The 21,070-nt window shown below is 32.7% G+C and overlaps 2 protein-coding genes across 2 annotated transcripts; one reads left to right on the top strand and one right to left on the bottom strand.

Moving 5' to 3' along the window:
- Positions 1 to 1,483: 1,483 nt before the first annotated feature.
- Positions 1,484 to 5,426, bottom strand: LOTGIDRAFT_113764 (hypothetical protein; the record flags this gene model as incomplete). The annotated part of the gene is made up of 3 exons (XM_009052340.1): positions 1,484 to 1,869; positions 2,395 to 2,520; positions 5,243 to 5,426. The coding sequence occupies 3 exons, from the start codon at positions 5,424 to 5,426 to the stop codon at positions 1,484 to 1,486; spliced, it is 696 nt and encodes a 231-aa protein (XP_009050588.1).
- A 3,189-nt stretch (positions 5,427 to 8,615) lies between these two features.
- LOTGIDRAFT_231285 (hypothetical protein) lies at positions 8,616 to 13,465 on the top strand. Its single transcript, XM_009052341.1, has 5 exons — positions 8,616 to 8,655; positions 8,894 to 9,010; positions 11,874 to 11,944; positions 12,326 to 12,401; positions 12,736 to 13,465. Exons 1-5 carry the CDS (start codon positions 8,641 to 8,643, stop codon positions 12,757 to 12,759), a joined length of 303 nt encoding a protein of 100 aa, XP_009050589.1. The 5' UTR covers positions 8,616 to 8,640; the 3' UTR covers positions 12,760 to 13,465.
- Positions 13,466 to 21,070: the final 7,605 nt, after the last annotated feature.

The raw sequence follows: 21,070 nt of genomic DNA on the forward strand, positions 1-21,070 counted from the left end.
TAGGTTATATATTCTTATCAAATTCTACAATAGATAATTATTAGGTTATATATTCTTATCAAATTCTACAATAGATAATTATTAGGTTATATATTCTTATCAAATTCTACAATAGATAATTATTAGGTAATATATTCTTATCAAATTCTACAATAGATAATTATTAGGTTATATATTCTTATCAAATTCTACAATAGTTAATTATTAGGTTATATATTCTTATCAAATTCTACAATAGATAATTATTAGGTTATATATTCTTATCAAATTCTACAATAGATAATTATTAGGTTATATATTCTTATCAAATTCTACCATAGATAATTATTAGGTTATATATTCTTATCAAATTCTACAATAGATAATTATTATGTTATATAGATAATTATTAGGTTATATAGATAATTATTATGTTATATATTCTTATCAAATTCTACAATAGATAATTATTAGGTTATATATTTTTATCAAATTCTACAATAGTTAATTATTATGTTATATATTCTTATCAAATTCTGCAATAGATAATTATTATGTTATATATTCTTATCAAATTCTACAATAGTTAATTATTATGTTATATAGATAATTATTAGGTTATATAGATAATTATTAGGTTATATAGATAATTATTATGTTATATACTATTATCAAATGTAATCTATGCTATACCTTCTCTAACTTTAGCTATAACACCTTCTATACTCAATCTAGTTGGTAGATAAAGCTGTAATGATTTCACCAATAAACCATGGTTACTATTCTCATACGCTTGGTTACCTTCACTCCTATAATATTTCAAATATACTACCATCAATCTACTGGTATACTAAATCATTTATGAAATGTAACCTGTGAGCTATTACCACTTCAGGTTAAATGTCAAGGAAATTTGGCTTGCTTCTTTTCATCGACTTTGCAGTTTCAAACAGACATAACTGAAATTATCAAAACTTTTTAGCCGTCCTTGTTTTCTACCTGCCAGCCTGGAATATTAGTGAATATCTATTTTCCTTTTATATGGCAGAGTAATATCAGAAAGTACAGTAATGTTATGGCCAGTTTAGGCAAAGACTCTGTAAATTATTAACTAAACTTGAATGTTATAGGACAATGTTATTATACTTACGTAGCATAAAGAAATATTGTATTAGCTGCTGTAACAACCTCTTTTTCTTCTAAATCATTGGCCACATCTGGACTGGTTACTTTATTACTAAATATATCAAATCAGGGAGTATTAGAAATAAGAGAAATTGAAAGGTAGCAAGTTAACACCCAAATTAAGGCACTGGCACACTGTAAAATCAGTGTTTACTCATGTGTGGGCTACTATGAATGAAAAATAATTCACCCTCACTGCATAATGTGTTGAGGCTTTTGTCTTTAATTGTTAAGAAATGATTTATTAGATCATCATGTTTTGATGGTAGTAATCGATAAATAATTTTAAATTTTTATCACTATCGGAAAGCTTAGGAACTTACGGTGTTCGACAGACGTCTAAAATTAGACAAGATACTTGTGGCTGTTGTCTTTGCATTCGACTCAACACATATTCCGAGGGTAGACAATCTTTTGTTAAATAACCAGTCGGAGCATCCTGGGGTACAAGATAAATTTCCTTTTTTTCTTCAAATCCATGGCCACAAAAATAAAACACGCCATAAACTCCAACACCCAATAATGCACAAAAGTGTTCCACTGCATTCTTCATTTCCGTTAAAGTTAAATTTAAAAGTGGCACCACTTTAAAGTTTAAAGAAGTAAATATTTCTGAGAGATTTTGAATATCAGGCATTGGTGCCTTCAAAGCATCTTCACATCTGTAGTCATAGTTACCAATTAACAGGGCTACTTTATCAACAGCTAAAACAGATACATCACAGTGTTAACTATATAATTGTGAAAATAATGTGCACCCTTTCTTACTCTCAAGGTAAAAAGGGAAAAATCTCATTGTTAATCATAATCCAACTCATTAACAGAATCAATGCTGCTTATGATTAATCAGTATGCTCTAAACTTGAAAGTCTAACTATTAGAAAAATAAACCTCAAATTCCTATCCAATTATCTTGAAGATGGAGTTGCATCACATACCACCAACAATATATTATCAACAGCAGTTTATTGGAATCATGATACATAAGAGTTCCAGGAAGACAGGTTAGCATTTGGTAAATCAAGTAAGTCCAGTGTAATACTACCACTACTGGACTATCTTTACAATTCCTTTAAAGTAAGATTCTAACTAATGTTTTTTCTAACAGATGTTAATGTTTTTTCACCTCTACTATGATCAATAAATTTATTATTTATTAATTCATTGATCGTTTAAGTTTATTTTTGGTGCATATGATTGCAGAAAATTCTCTTTTAATATTGTTCTCACCTGTGTAAACCTGAAGTGGTGCTTGAATTCTATCAGTGACTTGTAAGACAGCTCCCTGTGATAGTTTAAAACCAATAGAATTGGATACCAAACACTGATATACACCTAGATTATCTTGGTTAATATCTCTTAGTTTAAATTCACTTTTATTACTATCTACAATACATAAATATTGATATTTAAAATAATATTTTTCCACCAATATTAACAAGTATTCAATTTACCATGTAAACATATAACAGAAAGATTTAAAGAAGTTTACTAGCTTTATAAATGCATAATCAACATTTCATCATTCTTACTAGCGTAGCCAGAAAAGGATTATATTCAACCCTTGCAAAATGGTAGATATTTTAGAGAGAAAAACAGTGTTTTTTTTCTTAATTCAACTTAACAATGTATTTTCCGTAGATGTTCTTGATGTTCGAAAGGATTCTTTTTTTTTATTATGGAAACTTGTGAGGGTATGTCATTCAATTTTGCATCTTCAAACCATTCCATATTGAACAGAAAATTGTATAACATACCTTGTAATGGCTCTCCATTTTTAGTCCATTTATAACATAATGGTTGTGACCCAGTGGCTTCACAACAAAATATAGCTACTCCTCCAATTTCCACACATAATGATGTGGGATGTTTCACAATCTCTGGACGTCCTGAAAAATTCAACATATAATATTCAGTTCTCGACAACATGATGTCCAAAATGACCCTGACAAAATATTCTGGCTGTTATGTTATGTATATGTTCATGTCAATGTCTAAATGCATATATATAACTTAATTAATCCAGCAATTCAGGGCAGTTGATACAGCTGAATTTGCCAGTCATGCCTGATTTATCTAAAATGATTTAACTTTGGTGGTAATAAAAATATATGAACCATTTTTCTATGTTTTGATATTACATAATCAAACGCAAAAATAAAAAATACTTACGAGCTATACTTGGATAATTTCCACCTAAAATAGATAATATGACAAGCGTTAATAATATTACAATAACAGTAAGTGTTTTATTTAATCTTCCAAGATTTTATTGCTCATATAAATCATTAAAAATATGGATATCCCACACTGCTCTTCAAAAAAAAGCTTACTGGTAGTTTCTATTTATCTTAATTCAAATATAACAAAAGAATATACTGTAAATTCCTTATAATTCATTTAACTTTCTCTAAACTATGGTATTAGGTCCTTACCACTTTCAACAACAATTCTGGCTATGTTACTTTTTGATGTACCATAACTGTTTTGAACAACACAGTGATACAGTCCACTCAGATAATCTGTTGTATTGTCTACCTACAACATACAAAGATAATCCTTCTCTTTTTCCACTCTTCTAGAACTTTATTTCCCTAGAAATTCTGATAGAATGTAGTGCTGCCATGACACTTATTGGAAATAAATTATAAATTCCTGTATAGGCCAAGTATTCTCGAAACGATCTTAGCGCTAGGACATCCTAGAAAGAGTGTTAGAAGTAAAGATCCTAGGATATACTAAATACAGTGTTAGAAGTTAAGATCCTAGGATATACTAGAAATAGTGTTAGAAGTTAAGATCCTAGGACATTCTATTACTAAGATGGTTTTGAGAATAGGTTGACTGGTATTTATCATGATATTGGCATATCACCCAGCCCTAACCAAGAAAGAAACTATATATTATCACAAAATATCAAGGGTTGCTAAATATATAGATCTTAACAGATGATTGATAAGATAGATACCTGTATAGAAGTATTGGGTGTCTCAGTATAAAACTCATCATTATGAAACCATTGATAAAGTAATGGATGATCACCACTAGCCTCACACTCTAATAAAAACGTATCTCCCAGATACACACTTTTACTCAATGGATGTCTGTTGATGACAGGGAAATGTGACGGAACAGATTTAAAATCTGAAACAGAAAGATATCTTCCATTTAATATTTCCAAGTATTTTAAACTCAATCACTCAGCATGTTGTTTTGTTTTTGATACCCATCTTCACAATGTTAAGGTATAAGATAAAAAATGATGAATGCTGAATCATAGATATCTTTAATAGAACTACATTCTTTTTATTAGTGTTCAACTCTCTATATCTGCATTATAGGTGTCACTATTTTGGCATTTCATAGTTAGGAGCACACAGGGATAATGTGACAGTTGAAAATTGTGATGTAAATGCTTCACTGCTTGATATTTAATGGATAATATTAGTGTTTGAAACAATAACTGACTGATATGCCATATTCAACACTTGATAATGTAAATAATAAATTAAACCCACCTGTAACAGGTAATGGTATAACTTTAACTACACAGTCCTCAGTAAATACTACATTTCTAGCATCCTTAGAATTGTGTAGTCTACAACAGTAACTGCCTTCATCTGGTACTCTAGAATACATAACAACAATATTGCAAAACAAATTCAATGTTACAAATCACAGACCAGTTTCCCCTAAACTAAACTAAGATAACATCAATATTTGAAGGAACATAGTATTCATTGTCAACTCTCAAGAAAAATTGAAACAAATGCTAACTGCGACAAGGCCTAGGGTGTCAGCACAGGAAACTATACAACACTTGCTACATTTTGACAGGGAACACCATACTGAAAATAGGTAGAAAATCAATAGGCATCATCTATGCATGCAAACCAACAATGAAAAGAACTGGTAAAAATATTGTTGCTTGTAGAGTGACATGAGGAAAATGTGATATTATGATGACTCAAGTTAGTTTCAGACTGACACAACATACATATCATAATTACATTATATCATAATTACATACTGTAAATTTCAAATATCCGTAGCCTAACCATATATCCATACCTTGCACAAGTTATTTTTAAAGTAGGGTCCACAGCTCCCATAACTTCTGAATCCCCATTGAACCATTGATATCTAGGGTAAGGTAAACCAGTAGCTTTAACATGTAATACTATCATTTCTCCCTCAGTTATCTCTAGACTACGTTTAGGTTGACTGTGAATCTTGATAGGAACTGAAAACAAAATAAACATCAGTTTGGGCCGTGTGATATACCAGTATCAAGTTTTGAACGACATATAGAAGCGGGGAGCACATATAACAAAACACAAGACAATATCATAGAATGTAACACTCTTTCAACACAATATACACGTGTCGTCACCATTACATCTGATGACGACACGTGTATATTGTGTTGAAATGTTATGTGTCCAACCTTATTAAAGAAGTGTGTTATATTCCATAATATTGTCTTGTGATTTGTTATATACCATATATCATATCCTCTTTATTTATATCTCTACCAGGTTTTGCTTGACTGGGGATCTAAACTGACGTCAAATGAATTTTGCACTCTACTTTTCTGCTCCTAATTAAAATAATGGAAAAGAGCAAAACAATACAATGAGCATGTCTTATTCATAAATAATATTTATATAATTTATAATATTTTTGACAAATGTTAAAGCCACTTGCAACAAATGAACATTCTAGTTGATCTCTGAACACAGACTAGACTGATATCGAACAGAGAAAAGAGCATATATTTACTGTGGTCTGAATCATGGTGTGTTAATTGCATTTCTCACAAATCTAAAACAATGATCCAGATCACAGTTGATAAACAGGAATATACATCTTAATATATCACTACAACACTTCATCTTCCAGAATATAACTTATATAAATATTATAATCTACTTACTGTACTCAACTAGATCCAACAGAGGTTTTTCTAGGTGTAATTGATGTAAGACAAGAGCTAAATCTTTAATATTAAAACCTTTACCCCCTAGTTCTAATACCATTTGATCTGTTGGACTTTTACCACTATATACTTCCATTCCTATCATCTCTACTTCATGTTGTCTACAAATACAATGAATATAGTTAGAAAACGGGACATCAACCAGTTTTTCATAAGGGTGAATATTCAAGTATCTACCGGCTTCTCTTTAGCAAAACTTCTTGGCATTGATCTTTCCCATCCTGGATTATCTGAACTAATTTACAGCTGGGACGACTGGAATAATGAGGAAAGAAGACTTATTCAATGTCATCGGACTTTCAGGCGCCTAGAACCCACAACCATCATTTGTAACCAAATAAATGTTGGCATGTTAAGTTTTAACCTATAGATTTTCCTATAGAGGAAAGTAGGACTTATACATAGAAGGCTATAATATCACTATTGCAATTAACACTTGTAGCCTACTAGTTGTACTATTGCAGCGGTGGCTTCAACATTCATTTTTTTCTGGGATTACAAAAACTAAGACTTAATATCTTCAATGCCCATACAATCATTACAAATTCTGTTAAATCTTGAGAAAAATTCAGAGTCAAATAAAATGAAGCTATGACAAGATTGCATAGTTGAACTCACTTGAACATATACTGTTTTGACAGTGAGGCAATGAATGCCCTCCAATTAGCATCATGTGGACCAGTATCAAGTCTCTTTCTAATATCTATTATCACCTTTCCAGGTAAATCTCTTATATTTCTATCACTTTCAAAGCGGTATTTAAAACTGTTGGTAAAATTCATGTTAAAAAGTTCTTCAAAACGACAAGTTATTAATGGAACTCTAGAAGATAAAAATATTTTGATCCGGTTAATGGAACAGGTTTAACAACTGGTTGGTTGGTTGATTGGTAGATGACAGGTAAATGTTATTATATATCAAACTAGGTAGTTGTTAGTAGCTGTAGTAGTTAGAAGTTGGATTGGTTGAATTGGAAGATTCTGAGCTGTTGGTTTGGTAGTCAGTAGGTTTAACAGTAAAGTCAGAAAAGAGGAAAGACACAAATATTTCCTTACAGGTTTTGGTTTGAATCCTGAATTAGTGGAGTGTGTCCATATAGACCAAAGCACAAGGGACATAATCTGGTTTGTGTGGGTGTATGAGATCAGGGTAGCACAGTTTCAAAAATTATTAAAAGGAAAAACATATTATGCCAAGCCACGGATTGGATGGAAACATCAAAAAATCAAGTTCGATTTAAGGCATTCACTTCAAGAGAACTGTCTTAGGGATTTATTCAACTGCATTTCTACTCACCTGTGAATAAGTTAACGACAAAGCATTTCAAAGAAGTTTATCAGCGATGAAAATAGATCAATTCATTGATATTGTCAATTCTTAGAATTCTGATTATATGAAATCCGGATATTATTTAGGATTCTATAATTAGATTCGTGACGTCATTAAATATTAACCAATGACCAAATGAGAAAGATAGTCGTGATTGTCAAGATATACAAGTAACCAATTCAGTTTGAGACTAGTTAATATCGAATAAATAATCTCTAAAGGGAAATTCCCTTAGTCTTTAAGATTGAGACAACTAATATTTGTCACCAAGAACAGAACACAACGTTCGATTCGCGACACTCGGGTCTTTCTCCGTTCGTGGAGCTTAAAACCGAGGTATGGCTCATAATTTATTTCGAATATTATCACATCCATTTGTGAACACTTTTTTGCAAATCATTATTATTTCAAACTTATGTTAAGGAATTTTTATATTGGCCACAGGTCAATGAAAATGCGGATCAGAAGTCAGAGATGTCACGACCACTATAGCCATTGAACTTGGTAACACAGTCTCTTCCTGTCAGTGCTATCTAGGTTTAGTGGGCTGACAAGGAATCTATTTCATCAATTACTGCATGTTCCTTTAGTAACGGTACGATGATTATTCACATCCAACCTTGCTCATTCTCTTCGTACGATGGTAAAGGGACATGTAATTAATGTGACAATAAATCCGTTCTCTGTGTGTTCCGATAGGCTGTAATTTACCGATCCCGTGAAGTTTGAAATTTAAAAAGAGGAGGCTGTAACCACTTAACCTTATTGCACCTTGAATAGCTAAGCCAGTCTTCACTTGCCCAGACTGGAGAAGGAAAATAGGTGGTTCTGCTCCCTTAAATAAAACTTACAGCCTGCCGCCCCCTCCCCTCCTGCCACAGAAAAAAAAGCTTGTGTAATAATTGATATGCGCCATTTTGTCTGGATAATTGTTATGAGTTTGTTATCAATTTGTTATCAGTTTCATGAGATTATGATTTCAACACAGTCACGAGATAAAACCTTCACATTAGTGATGAGGTTTCTAATTCTATTCTGGGGCCAAAGGTCAAATCTATTGGGCAATACACAACAATATCAATTTAAAAGAAAATCCACCCCTTTTTAGATACGATTCTTTGTAGACAAATCAACGTATACACAGTATAATGGATCACAATAAGGTAAGACAATGTCTAATGGTCCATTTTGAAACTTAAAAATCGTTTTACTCCAAATATCTGTTCTTTATTATTGATATTTAATATAATTTATTAAAAATCTATGCGATTCAAAATTAAATTTTATTTTACAATGAAGCTATTGTTAAAAAGATAGACACTCAAAAGACAAACATCAATTTCGCTGTATATCAAACGATTCTATAAAATTTCTTTAACAAAAAGGCATTTCTGATTTCAGGGAGGCTACCCACAGCCAGGCGGATACCCCCCACAGCAAGGTGGATATCCTCAGCAAGGACCCTATCCACCACCGTACTCTCCAACCAATGCTGGTTATAATCAACAACCTTATGGAGTAGGTTTTTTGTGTCCTTTTTATAACCCACACTTTAAAAGTATATAAAATGGAATAATGACAGAGATAGACTTGTTAAGTCAGTAAGTTCAGCAATCATAAAGAAATGCGGTTCATAGAATCACACGAATTATCATGTAGTCTAAATAGGCCAGGAGCATTCGAAAAAAAACAGGGATATAATGTTTTAAAGCTGATTTTTTCAATATATTTTAGGATTGTCATCACAAACAACAAATTTGAGTTGTTGGAGATTCTTTAATATGACTCAAATATATTTGTCTAATCACTAGCTTTAATTAGATATGTTACATGTCTATGTTTTGAGTAACTGCATTTAATGATTGGTTCCCTTACTTTCATTTATTAAAATGAAAATACTAATACTTGTATGAATAGAAAGTAGAGGTGTTCTACTGACTTGGAAATATACCAGTTTGTCTCACATGTCCATAATTATTTCATAATTAGCTAAATTAGAAGAGAATTATCAGCAGAATTCCAATTCCAGTGACCGATCAAGAAAGATCAAAAAGTTTTTTTGTTTTGTTTATCCAGACTGTACATACATGGACATTTATGATCATCTTAACCATATGAAATAAGAACATAATGATATGATTAAGTATACATGGTAATTCATTAGAAACACCAATTAACCAAATAGTTTGCTTAATTTGACACTAAAAACTAAGTAAAACCATCTTTAAACAACAAATATGTTCTCATTGGTTGTTTTAATAAAGCTGATTTTCTCCTTTACCTCAAGGTGGGCTTTAAATATGCTGTTTGTGATGACTATCCTAATCAACTATTTTGAAAAATTCCGCTTTTTTTCCCCTTTTTGGCTGTCATTTGTTCTAATGCTCCTTGACTAAGAAGGCTGTCGTAAGACCCTAACTGAAGTGGCTATATTGAAAATAAAAGCTAATAAAAAAACAGAGAAAGAGTTTGATCTAATTTTTATTAGACTGAAATCTGATATATATATATGAAAACCAGAAAAGATAAGTGATGAGAGTTAAAATTCAGTCGAGCAACATTATTTAAATAATATGCAGTCTTCATAGTATAGTGATAAATGGATATCGTCACCTTAATGTAACATGCTTTAATTGTCTGTTTAACGTGCCAGTATATAATGAAAGCCTTACACCTTTAAATAGCTCTCATGTCTCTGCGACCATAACTAACTAAAATAATTGTCCGAAACGCCATCCGGCTCCAATGTCGTTGCAAATACGACCTCAGAGACCGTGTCACCCTTTTAATACCAGTTTGCACGTGCATTTCAATCTATAATCAAACGGAATATAGTTATCACGTGACAGATTGGATTTATGTCTTCTCTTGCCTCAATGTAAAACATATTCCGAATGAAGACAATTAATATTGTGTTACGGTCTACCTTTCTTACGGAAACTTACGAGGATTGCCGAATGATCCCAGGATAGACTAGAAAACTGCCTCGTTATGAGGGGTTGTTGATGAATCTGAATACACGTGCAATTCTAAAGGATTATTGTGTATTCAAATGGAGTTTGTTATATTTGTCGATGGTTGTCAAGTGTAAAAAAAGTCGCAAGGAGACGACCCACTCGAGTTTTTATATGGATGGCGAGCACCATTAAACCGATATTTTTGGTTCATTCCAATTTTCCATATCGCACCTGTTAGGCCTTCAATGCCAAATAAACAATATGGGTACCATGAGAGTAGTGTATACTAATGATGGTGATATATTTTAAATTTTCCGTGTTTTACTGGGCAAATGTTTCATTTCCCAGAAAAAATTGCCTATATTGTATTAGTAATATCTGAATAATAACCATTATATATTCAACTTCCATATACAGTCAAGTAACCTAATTTCGTGGAAACCTATTATTCGTGGATTTCCGGAAATGATTAATAATTTACATGAGCGATCTTGCGCGACCTCCGCATTAGTTTGTTTTAATAAACATGGGTTTTCTGTACAATATCAGCTAGTAGAATGAATCCAGTAGTTTCAAGCAAGGTAAAATGTATTAATGTATACTTTGACAAATACAAAATGGCGGATTTCAGTTATTACCAAACGTCACCATTTTTTATCGGCCGAATTTCCTTATAATCCCAAGCGGTAATCGGACTTTCAAGTGTCGTCTGCTAGAATGTAACCAACGAATGAAGTCACGTGATCAACAAGCGGATTCCGTGTCCGCAGAAAAAATCTATGGAACACAAAGTGGACCATATTCTTATGTTGTTTCAGTGACTTTTAGCAATAAATCACGCTACGTATCTTATTTTGTCAGTCACTATTTTTTTAAATCGTGGTTCTTTGAACGAATTGTCACTAGTTATAATGAATTGATATTAAAGATAAATACTAAGAGAAGTTAATTATACCACCCAGTATCCATACAACGTGTTTTTCTAGACTAATTTATAGATCAAACATTGTACAGGAAAATAGGTGACGCATTCTGCCGCCGTTGCCGAGTTGGTTGCTCATGAAATATGGGTCAAAGGGAAGGATTCATATAAAAAATCGAGATGAACCAATTTTAATTATTTTGTAGAATATCTCAGGAAACATCTAAGACATAAAATTTTTTTTTTTGTTTTTTTAACTTTGACGAAATTCGGTGTTGAAACCTTATGTCCACGAAAATAGGTTACACCACTGTATATATTGCCTAAATTCAAGGTATAATTTCCGTTTCTGTTTATTTGGAATTTTAGGCCTTGCAAAAATGTTTCGAGAATTCGAAATCATGCTATACGGGTAAACGATTTATAGGATCTCTTCAGGGAGAGTAGACCAGCCCTGAGAGCTTTGTTTTGTGAATTGAATGTATTTTTTGTTATATTTCAGGTTAGCCAAACACCAAATGTTGTAGTTGTAGGTGACGGCCATCATCACCACCAAACTATCGTTGTAGAAAGGTAAGACTATAGTTATCGAATTCATCTTTTGATATTGGGTTGGTAATAATACAATCCACTAAACAGGCCGACCTGAAGCAAAAACTTGCGCATATTATGGATCATACGTCATCACACAACTTAAGACTACCAAAGATAATTGATTTAAATTACTGACTTGAAATCGGGACGTCACTAATATTGTCGCCATTTCTGAGTTTATTTCCATGCAAATTGCAAGATGGACACCAAAATATGTCTTTAAAACCAGATACATCTGAAGGATACAATTCACCTTGTTCCCGGTAACAGCTCTGGCAAGAGTCCACTGTCGATATGTTTAATTTATTTCCACAAATGTCCATCCATTTTCATTTTCAATTATTCTTCATCCCTTTTCAGACAAGGTGTTAATCATGTACTTCATTTCTGTATCAGTTTATTTTTCTGGCCTTGGGTTATTGTTTGGATTATATTGGTAAGTTCGTCTCTTAACATTTTGAATTACGTTCGCTTGAAACCCATTTTTCCACTTGGCGATTTGGCACATGGGTGAAGACGTTATAATTTACGTTATAACAGCAAATAAAATTTCCTTTGAAGTTTCTCTGGTACCCGTTTGAAGTGCTCGAAGGTAACCCACTCACGACTCTCCCAGAACAAAAGGACTGAGCTAAAATAACATAGAATATTCACCTGCTGCAGCAAAAGGGTAATAAGCTGGCTGAATATTCCAACCAATGATTTTATGGATATGTATGAGAGGAATCTCCAAGACCATGATAAAGATTATATATTATTTCTATTTACAGTGTATCACAGATGAGTCACACTAAGTTGTGATAATGGTTACTATCAAAATATATATTTTCCCTCCTGATAGCATCCTATTCTAGCTATACGTAGTACTTTTCAAAATTAAAATCTGACCTCGGTACCTGTTTAATTCAATAAGAAGGACGTTAATGCTGTCTTCGTGCAAATCCATGCCCCTACAACGTTTCTTCCTTGTGGATATCGCCATTTTGAAGTCGATATTCACGAATATTCACGATATTGAATTGTGGTGTCAGATAAAGTCAGATTTTAATTTTGAAGAGTAAATGAAATGAATCAACTGATAAAGAATATGATTCTTAGAGTGTATCTCTCTAACAGACATGGGTTAATTATGTTTCCTGATTATTTATTGTACACCTGAAGAGACATTTTTTACTAGATCATTGGCATGGGATAAAGATAGTCTTTATCAATATAATGGTCAATTGTCCTTTTCATAGAAGCTTGATGAATAAAAGAATTGAACTCGTTGTATAATATATCAATGTAAATCGATGCGTTAATTTTTCACAACTCACTGTTATTGTTTTGTTGCTTATAGTATTATTAAAACTATCTAGAACTTGTATTTTTACTACAGTGTGGTTAAAATTGTTGATTTACTATCTTGTGAATTTAGACAGAAAAATTCAGATTTTTTCATAAGCGAAACGGATTGATTTATGTACCGAGATAGTCTAATAAATTGTTATATTTTTGTCTTTATTTCTTACTTTTATGTACGTTGTCGTTTGGGATTTGGATGCGATGTTCATTTGTGTTCTGAAAAACATAGTAATTTCCCTTATAGCGCTAAAGCTGCATAGATATCTTTTATAACATTATATTATTATACATTATTTATTATAAGAGATCTATGTATAATAGCGGCATTACCATTTAACATTGAAAACAGCGTATGTATCCAGAGAGAAACAAATGTTGCTTTTTGGCAACATAATCCTAAAAAAATGTGCACAGAATTATGCTTTTCATATATTCTCTTTTTCATTGGATTTTATTTTTCATTCCATAAACACCCAGAGGGTCTGTGAAGGTATATCGTTGTCATCTCTGTCCGTCTGTTAGTAAAAGGCTTTGAAAGCGATAAAGACTGTAGTTGTAGATTATTTTTACTGTGTTGTGTGTTCTGTTGGCGTTGATTTTTCATAAGACTGCCCAATTAGTTTATGTAAACTGTTAAGGATCTAGTGATAAAACGTGTAAAATCAACACTTGTTCCTGTTCTACTTTCTTATAATATCGGGTCACAATATAGCTAGACTTCTTTGCAATATCTCTAAGCTTTTTAACATATCGCATTTAGGAAGTACATGTAGCGGCGATCAATTTAACCACCGCGTCATTTATCTGTAGAACCATTTTCAGGGCGACAAATTCTTGTATTGGCTAATGCCGAGGCCAATTCGTCCAGTGATAGTTCTCGCTGTAGCCTTTTGTTGCCGGGGCCAAAATGACCACCCCCAACCCGGCATTTCATTTTGTGGGGATAAACCTCTTGACAGCCTCCACTGGAATCTATCTGTTCGCTCCCCAGTTCCACAAAATAAATACCAATAAATACAATAATTAATAAAATGATTATATATTGGCAAGTATTCTTGAATTTTGTAAAAAAAAAATGATTATAACAATTACACTGTTTATAAATTTTGCAAATGCTTATGACACAAAATCAAAGCAGGCATATAGATTTCAGCTAGTTGTAATGAACGTTTCCCAACCTATCAAAATCGTTAAATCATTATAATCCTAGACTACATTCTAAATTGTATGGATGAAACGGGTGTTACCTTACAATAATTGAGTATTTGACATACATATGAATAACCAACAATGACATAACATATCACTGAAATTATGTTCTCGGTGATAAACGTATAAAATATATATATATAGAATACACAAAACCTTGATCTTTGAAAACCAAATAGGTTAATTTGGAGTTTTCGGAGTTTTATTTAATGTTCTTGATGCCACGCCATCCATGATTTCACAATCGTCTTTTATATCACGTTCAGTCCAATCTTTAATTTTTAATTGTAAAAAAAGACTTCCGTACTCGACCCCCTCCCCTAAACGCCACTAGTACTATGTTAAAAAGGCTGACTGTGTGAGCCTCTTTCAAAATAACAAGAGATAATCCTTTCTTTGATTGATTACGAATTTACAGGTTTCTGTGGGCGCTGGGTATACAGATCAATAAATTTAGGTTTTTTTCATAAAAAAATTGCTGATAACTTTATAAAGTCACGATATCAAAATCAGTAATTTCATTTGAACTCTTGTTTAAGGCTATTACAAAAATCTTTCCAAATAAAGGCACTAAATTGGCCCGCACAGTCATCAGAAGTGAACATCATCTGATTAGTTTTCTGATATTCCTTGAAGAGACGGATCTATGTATATAAAATGAGCAAACTATAATATGAAGCAACCTCCTGTCATCACCAACTTCAGAGTTACCAACTATTAGCAGCATGTTTTCTAACATCCGTAACAACAGCACTGAAATAAATAATTAAATACATAATTTATTGTTTATCAATATAAGTATATACTATTTGACAATTTTGACCTTTATTATCATAGAAATTGTTGATAATTATGACAGCAATCTGCTCCATACCAATTACTCATGGTAAGTAAGCTACACTGTTCTCTGTCTAACCTTTGATTATTTTACCTCTCATCTTTGACCTGGATTCTCGTTAATGATTACATTGTCTCCTCCCGCGTTCGTGTGTAGCCTACAAATAGGGGACAGACTGACTCAATGGGGAGGGGGGGGGGGGATTTGCAACTGTCGAGACTGAATATTAAAGATGCGACAAGTCTATGAGAACACGTCATAGTCGCAAGCCTTTCACGAACGTCTCCCAAGAAAATGTCCGAAAACTGAATTGATTTGGTGTGACATGTATTTTATGGCAAAAACCCGTAAATATCACATTTTTTTTAATACAATGGAGGTACATATCGAAAAGAGGTAAATACCTCACGCCCTATACCCCCACTGGCGCCGCCACTGAAAGAGAGTTTGAGATTATGAGGAAACCTAAATTTATTACCGGAAATGACGTCTAAATGATCATGTACATAGCCAATTAAGTTTCCTTAAGCCACATAAAATAGTAATTAACCTCTCTCTACAATCTCTATAAATAGCTAGTTTAGTAGATGTTGAGAACTCGTATCACCACTTACTTTATATTGTCGACATTAGACCAGACACCAATACGTGAATAACAGCAAAAATTATTAATTGATTATTTCTATTAGTAGATTAAAGACCACGATTCAATTAACCGAAATAATTAAAAAAGACTTCAAATGACATTGCAGTGCACTTTATTTCTCGAGGCCATTTACAAAATTAATAAAATTTTGACTAGAACATTGAATTGACTTACCAATATGAGCCAAACAAACAACCATGGAAAGAAGAAAATGCTTATAATACAATGTAAACAATGATTGACACCTCGCCTGAAACACAAGAAATGGCATTCTTATTATTGAATAAGACAATATTGGGGAGGTCAGTACAAACATTATCACAATACAACACGGGGTATTTCGTATTATTTGTATGGGTTACTTCATACATGCTGTATATAACTGATGACCACAGGCGGAATGGCGATTCAAAGGAACATTTGGGCCTATGTTGAAAAACTGTCAACTGTCATATGTTTCATTACTGCATTTGAATATAGAACTGTATACATGTGAACAATGTTTCATTACTACCACCAACCCTATATGTCATGTGAACATTGTTTCGTTAATGCCGCTAAACCCTTTATATCAAGTGTTAGTTGTTCCATTACTGCCACTAAAACTTTATGCCATGTGCTTGTTGTGTAATGTGTACGTTGTTCCATACAACCGCTAAAACTTTAAGTCATGTGTATTGTTTCATTACTGGCACTAAACCCTTTATGTCATGTGTTCGTTGTTTCATTACTGCCGCTAAACCATTTATACCATGTGCTTGTTGTGTAATGTGTACGTTGTTCCATACAGCCGCTAAAACTTTATGTCATGTGTATTGTTTCATTACTGGCACTAAACCCTTTATGTCATGTGTCCGTTGTTTAATTACTGGCGCTCAACCATTTATGCCATGTGCTTGGTGTGTAGTGTGTACGTTGTTCCATTACTGCCACTAAACGCTTTATGTCATGTGTTCGTTGTTTCATTCCTGGCGCTAAACCCTTTATGCTCTGCGTTCGTTGTTTCATTACTGGCGCTTAACCCTTTAAGTCATGTGTCCGTTGTTCCATTACTGCCACTAAACGCTTTATGTCATGATAACGTTGTTTCATTACTGTTATTAAACATTCTCACACGAGTAAGTGGAGTGATCCGACTTAATTTTATGAACACAAACTTGTGATACGCAGTTTATTTCGTTTCTTGTATTTTAAAACGTATTACTCAGTCTTTTCTATCTAGTCCCCTATACATTGATCATGTCAAGTTTAGATTGGCTGGTGGGCTATACGGCATCGAACCTTTTAGGTTTTTAATCTTGTCATAAATATAAAATCTTAATAAATTAGCAGTCATAAATTACAGATAAAGCAAATATAATTTTTCAACCTCGTCAGATAATTAATGACCTTTGAAACAATTGTAATTCAAACATGTCATGCAAGACCATGGCTTCTAATCGTAATATTTGAATGCACATCGCAACATATGTTATTAAAATCACGAGATGATCATAATATTATGTCGGAGCCTACAATAAAATACCATCATAATTACTGTTTTAAATGGTGCAATGTTGCGCATAATACTGATATGTTGTGCAAAATAATAATAACAAAAATCATTTAGTTTTCCATCGTCTTGGTCCTTGAGCGAATAATTTTCCGAATGTATAAGTTTCCGGAAGGCGAAGAAGGTTTTTCTTTTCTAATTTGCGATAAAGTTACTTACCGTTCTTTTATAATTGTGGTAGTATGTGTTGGTGGTTGTTGTACAATAACTGTATCTGGCATCCTTAATATATATATTACACAAATTCACTAACTCGATTAAAACACAACAAATATTTAACTACAGACACTTATATATTTAAACCACAATTCAATTAACACACATCCAATACAAATTCACTATGATGAGTCACGTGTAAGGTGCAACTCTGAACAGTTGATGCATAAAATGTCGAGAACAAAATAATCTATACTTGAGCGTACAACATCGACTAACGTAAGAGAGAAAATAACAGTATTTAGGTCACACAATGACCTGGTGCGTCCAGTACAGTTAGGTTAAAGGTCATGTGCCAAGTCAATGTGTTTTAGTATGATGACTTAAAAATGTTTACGTGAGATGACAAAAAAAGATAAATTATGAAAGGTGTATCTGTAAAAGTACAGGTAATGGGTAATTAACATATTAATAGCTAAATGTGGGTTATTTCAACTTTGTCTAGTATAAAAACTTATCTGATTCCTTCCTGTATCAGCCTTATTATAATATGTAGTTATTTTTATGAATGAAAAACTCTCGAAAATTAGCACTATATACGTATAGGGTCGGATCAAGCAGGAACCAATGGGTTTCCTCGGTCCCCCGCACTACTTATACTTAGTTTGTTATCAGATTTAGACTTTTATACAGGTATTTTCAATTCATTGGCAGGGCCCTCGGACAGTGTCTGGTGGAGTGGTTGTCCGAACCCAGGCTGTGCACCTTAAATTTAGCTCGGCAGTTTGAAAAAGAAAAAACTTGTAACGTTGCTCTGGCAAATATTTTCTGGTTAAGGAAGCAATAAAACAGGCTCTACATTAAAACATAATATGACTTGATCTAAGGTTTCTAATATTAAAATTACATGATGTTCGAATAAAATGTTCGTCATTGTTCGATCTTGTTCGAAAAGTTGCCTACTAAGTCATACTTAAAAGCAACTGTTACATTATCCACCTGTGAGCGTGTCGTGTTTCATGATATTTATGTACGTTTTTCACTATAATAAGCTTTTCTGTAACATAGTTCTCAAATATTGTATGAGAAAATTACTTTCTCACATAATTATAAATAGAATGCAAAACACCTTTCAAGGTTTGCAACGACTGCATATGATTGGAGTTTTTTTATTCTCCTGTATTCCAGAAACTTAAGCTTATAGTGGGTATTAGGGGTGAAATCCCATCGGAAGCAGTGGCACAGACATCCGAATTTTCGAGAGGAGTGGGTTAAGTTTGAGCCAGTTACTTTCATTTCCCTATAAAATCGTAAAACAAATCTTCATAAAGGCATCTTAATAGCTAGCTAGATTTTGGTGAAAATTGGCTCGGTCAAGTTCGAATCTGACGATATATCGATGAACTATTTTTGAGTTATTGCCCTTAACTTAGTTTAAACGAGTCAAAATTCGATCTAAATTCAATAGAAGTTACAGTTATTAATCGATTTTGATTTAACTTGGTGTGATCAACGGAAGTGATAATATATTGGAAGTATTATAGGCTCTGATGATTATTTTGATGAATGGTTTTGGAAGGTAGAGTTTTAGGTGGTGTTTCATATGGAATTGTTAAGATCTTAGACAAGTTCGAAGCGTCAATAAACTAGAAGATAGAGTTTTCAACTGATTTTGACAAATCAATATGATCATTGAACTTGATGAAATCTGGGGCTTGTTCGAATCTGACAATTTTTGAGAGATTACAATCTACTGGATTTATCGAACACGATTCATGCAATATTTTTTTTTTATAATATGAGTTGAAAAGATATGGTGTGGACGTAGCTTATAATGTTGCCTGGCAATATAAAATCTCGATTGTGAAACTCGCTGATAAACAGAGAAAAGCTGTTATCTGTAAACTATGATGAGTAATTGAAAGTAACAAACAGTGACAATGACGAATCAGAGCGTGATTGTTATGAAATATTGTTTTATTTCGCAATTTGATACTAAAAACATTAATGATAAATTGAACGACCCTTGCTTGTCATGTCATTGAAGTGGTGAATAATTCCCTCGACATAAAGTGAAACTAAAGGAGTAAATCATTAGATAGACTACAAATCGAAGGGACATTGTTTTCACTTGAATGAACTTAATCTCAGCAAACCCTGAAACTTTTCAGAGTGAGAATATGACATTCAGTTCTTTTACAATTTGAGAAAAATTAAATTAATTTTTGTACGCCCACATGAAATGGCGTATATTGCAGGCACCCATTTCCGTCTGTCCGTCCGTCCACTCTAGAAGGATTTTGATGAAACTAGTTGTGAGTGTTTGTTATCACCCGAGCATGAACCCTGTTGAAAATCAGAAATAATTAATATGCGTTATTATCCTTGTTCTTGAAAACGTGTTCAAGTTTTAGTCTGTAAACACTCTAAAAGACCCAATTCTTGCCGGATTTCGACAAAACTGATTGGTAATATCATTCAGTATCACCCCAAAAAATTCAAAAGAAGTGTATGACTGAAGGTTAAATATTTCATAGCCTACTGGTAATTTTTACAGTAGGCCTACTGCCAAAATTTTTATTCAAAATCAAAGCTTCCAGTGGACCTATATTACCCTGCCTGGTAAGCTATCGTTAGTGTAGTAACTATTCAAAAGGAAATATATACCGATGTTTTCAAAAGTTAAGGCTTAAATTGCATAAACAAATATGAGTTGCGAGTTGCTATACTATATGATGTTCAGTCCTCTGGCCAATAGCTGCTCATAAAGTACATGTTTTAATAGTTAACAAAAGTCCTTTCCTCAAAAACATTTCAAACAGTACACCAAGATAACAGTGTGCTTGACAAGGTATTAATAATAGAATATGTTTATATAATTTAATATGCTTTTTTAACGATTTTAATGTCAGGAAAAAGTATTAAGTTCTCCAAAAAAATGTTTAAAAATGGGCTTTACAATATATGAGGAGAAAATAATTGTTCACACATTTAATATAGGTAGTGTGCGAAATATCTTTTTAGAGTGTGCAACGACTCAATCTATTGAAGTTTATTATTATCTTGGTATTTTGTATTATTAAGTTTATTCAACCGGACTTTTGTTCGTTTTCTTATGCAATTTCTAAACAAGCCAGTTTCTTAAGAGATTCGGTAGAAGGTTTGCGTTCAATTTTTAGCTCGTAGACGCTCTAGAAGGTTGAATTATCGGCTTGCTAGAGGTTGGATGATGCATAAGCGGCGCACCTTATTTGTTTCTGGTATAAATTGAAACTATTTCCGTGTCTAACTTGTTCAGCTTCATAATCACATGGCTAGACCACATACCTGTATCAAATACTTTATAAAGTATTTATAGTT

This window comes from Lottia gigantea (genome assembly GCF_000327385.1).
Source record: "Lottia gigantea unplaced genomic scaffold LOTGIsca_18, whole genome shotgun sequence".
NCBI lineage: Eukaryota > Metazoa > Mollusca > Gastropoda > Lottiidae > Lottia > Lottia gigantea.

Excerpts from the sequence above, each read along its gene's own strand:
- LOTGIDRAFT_231285 (XM_009052341.1), top strand. Across the intron at positions 9,011-11,873 it reads ATAATCAACAACCTTATGGA|GTTAGCCAAACACCAAATGT; the intron begins GTAGGTTTTTTG and ends GTTATATTTCAG. Across the intron at positions 12,402-12,735 it reads TTATTGTTTGGATTATATTG|TGTATCACAGATGAGTCACA; the intron begins GTAAGTTCGTCT and ends TTCTATTTACAG.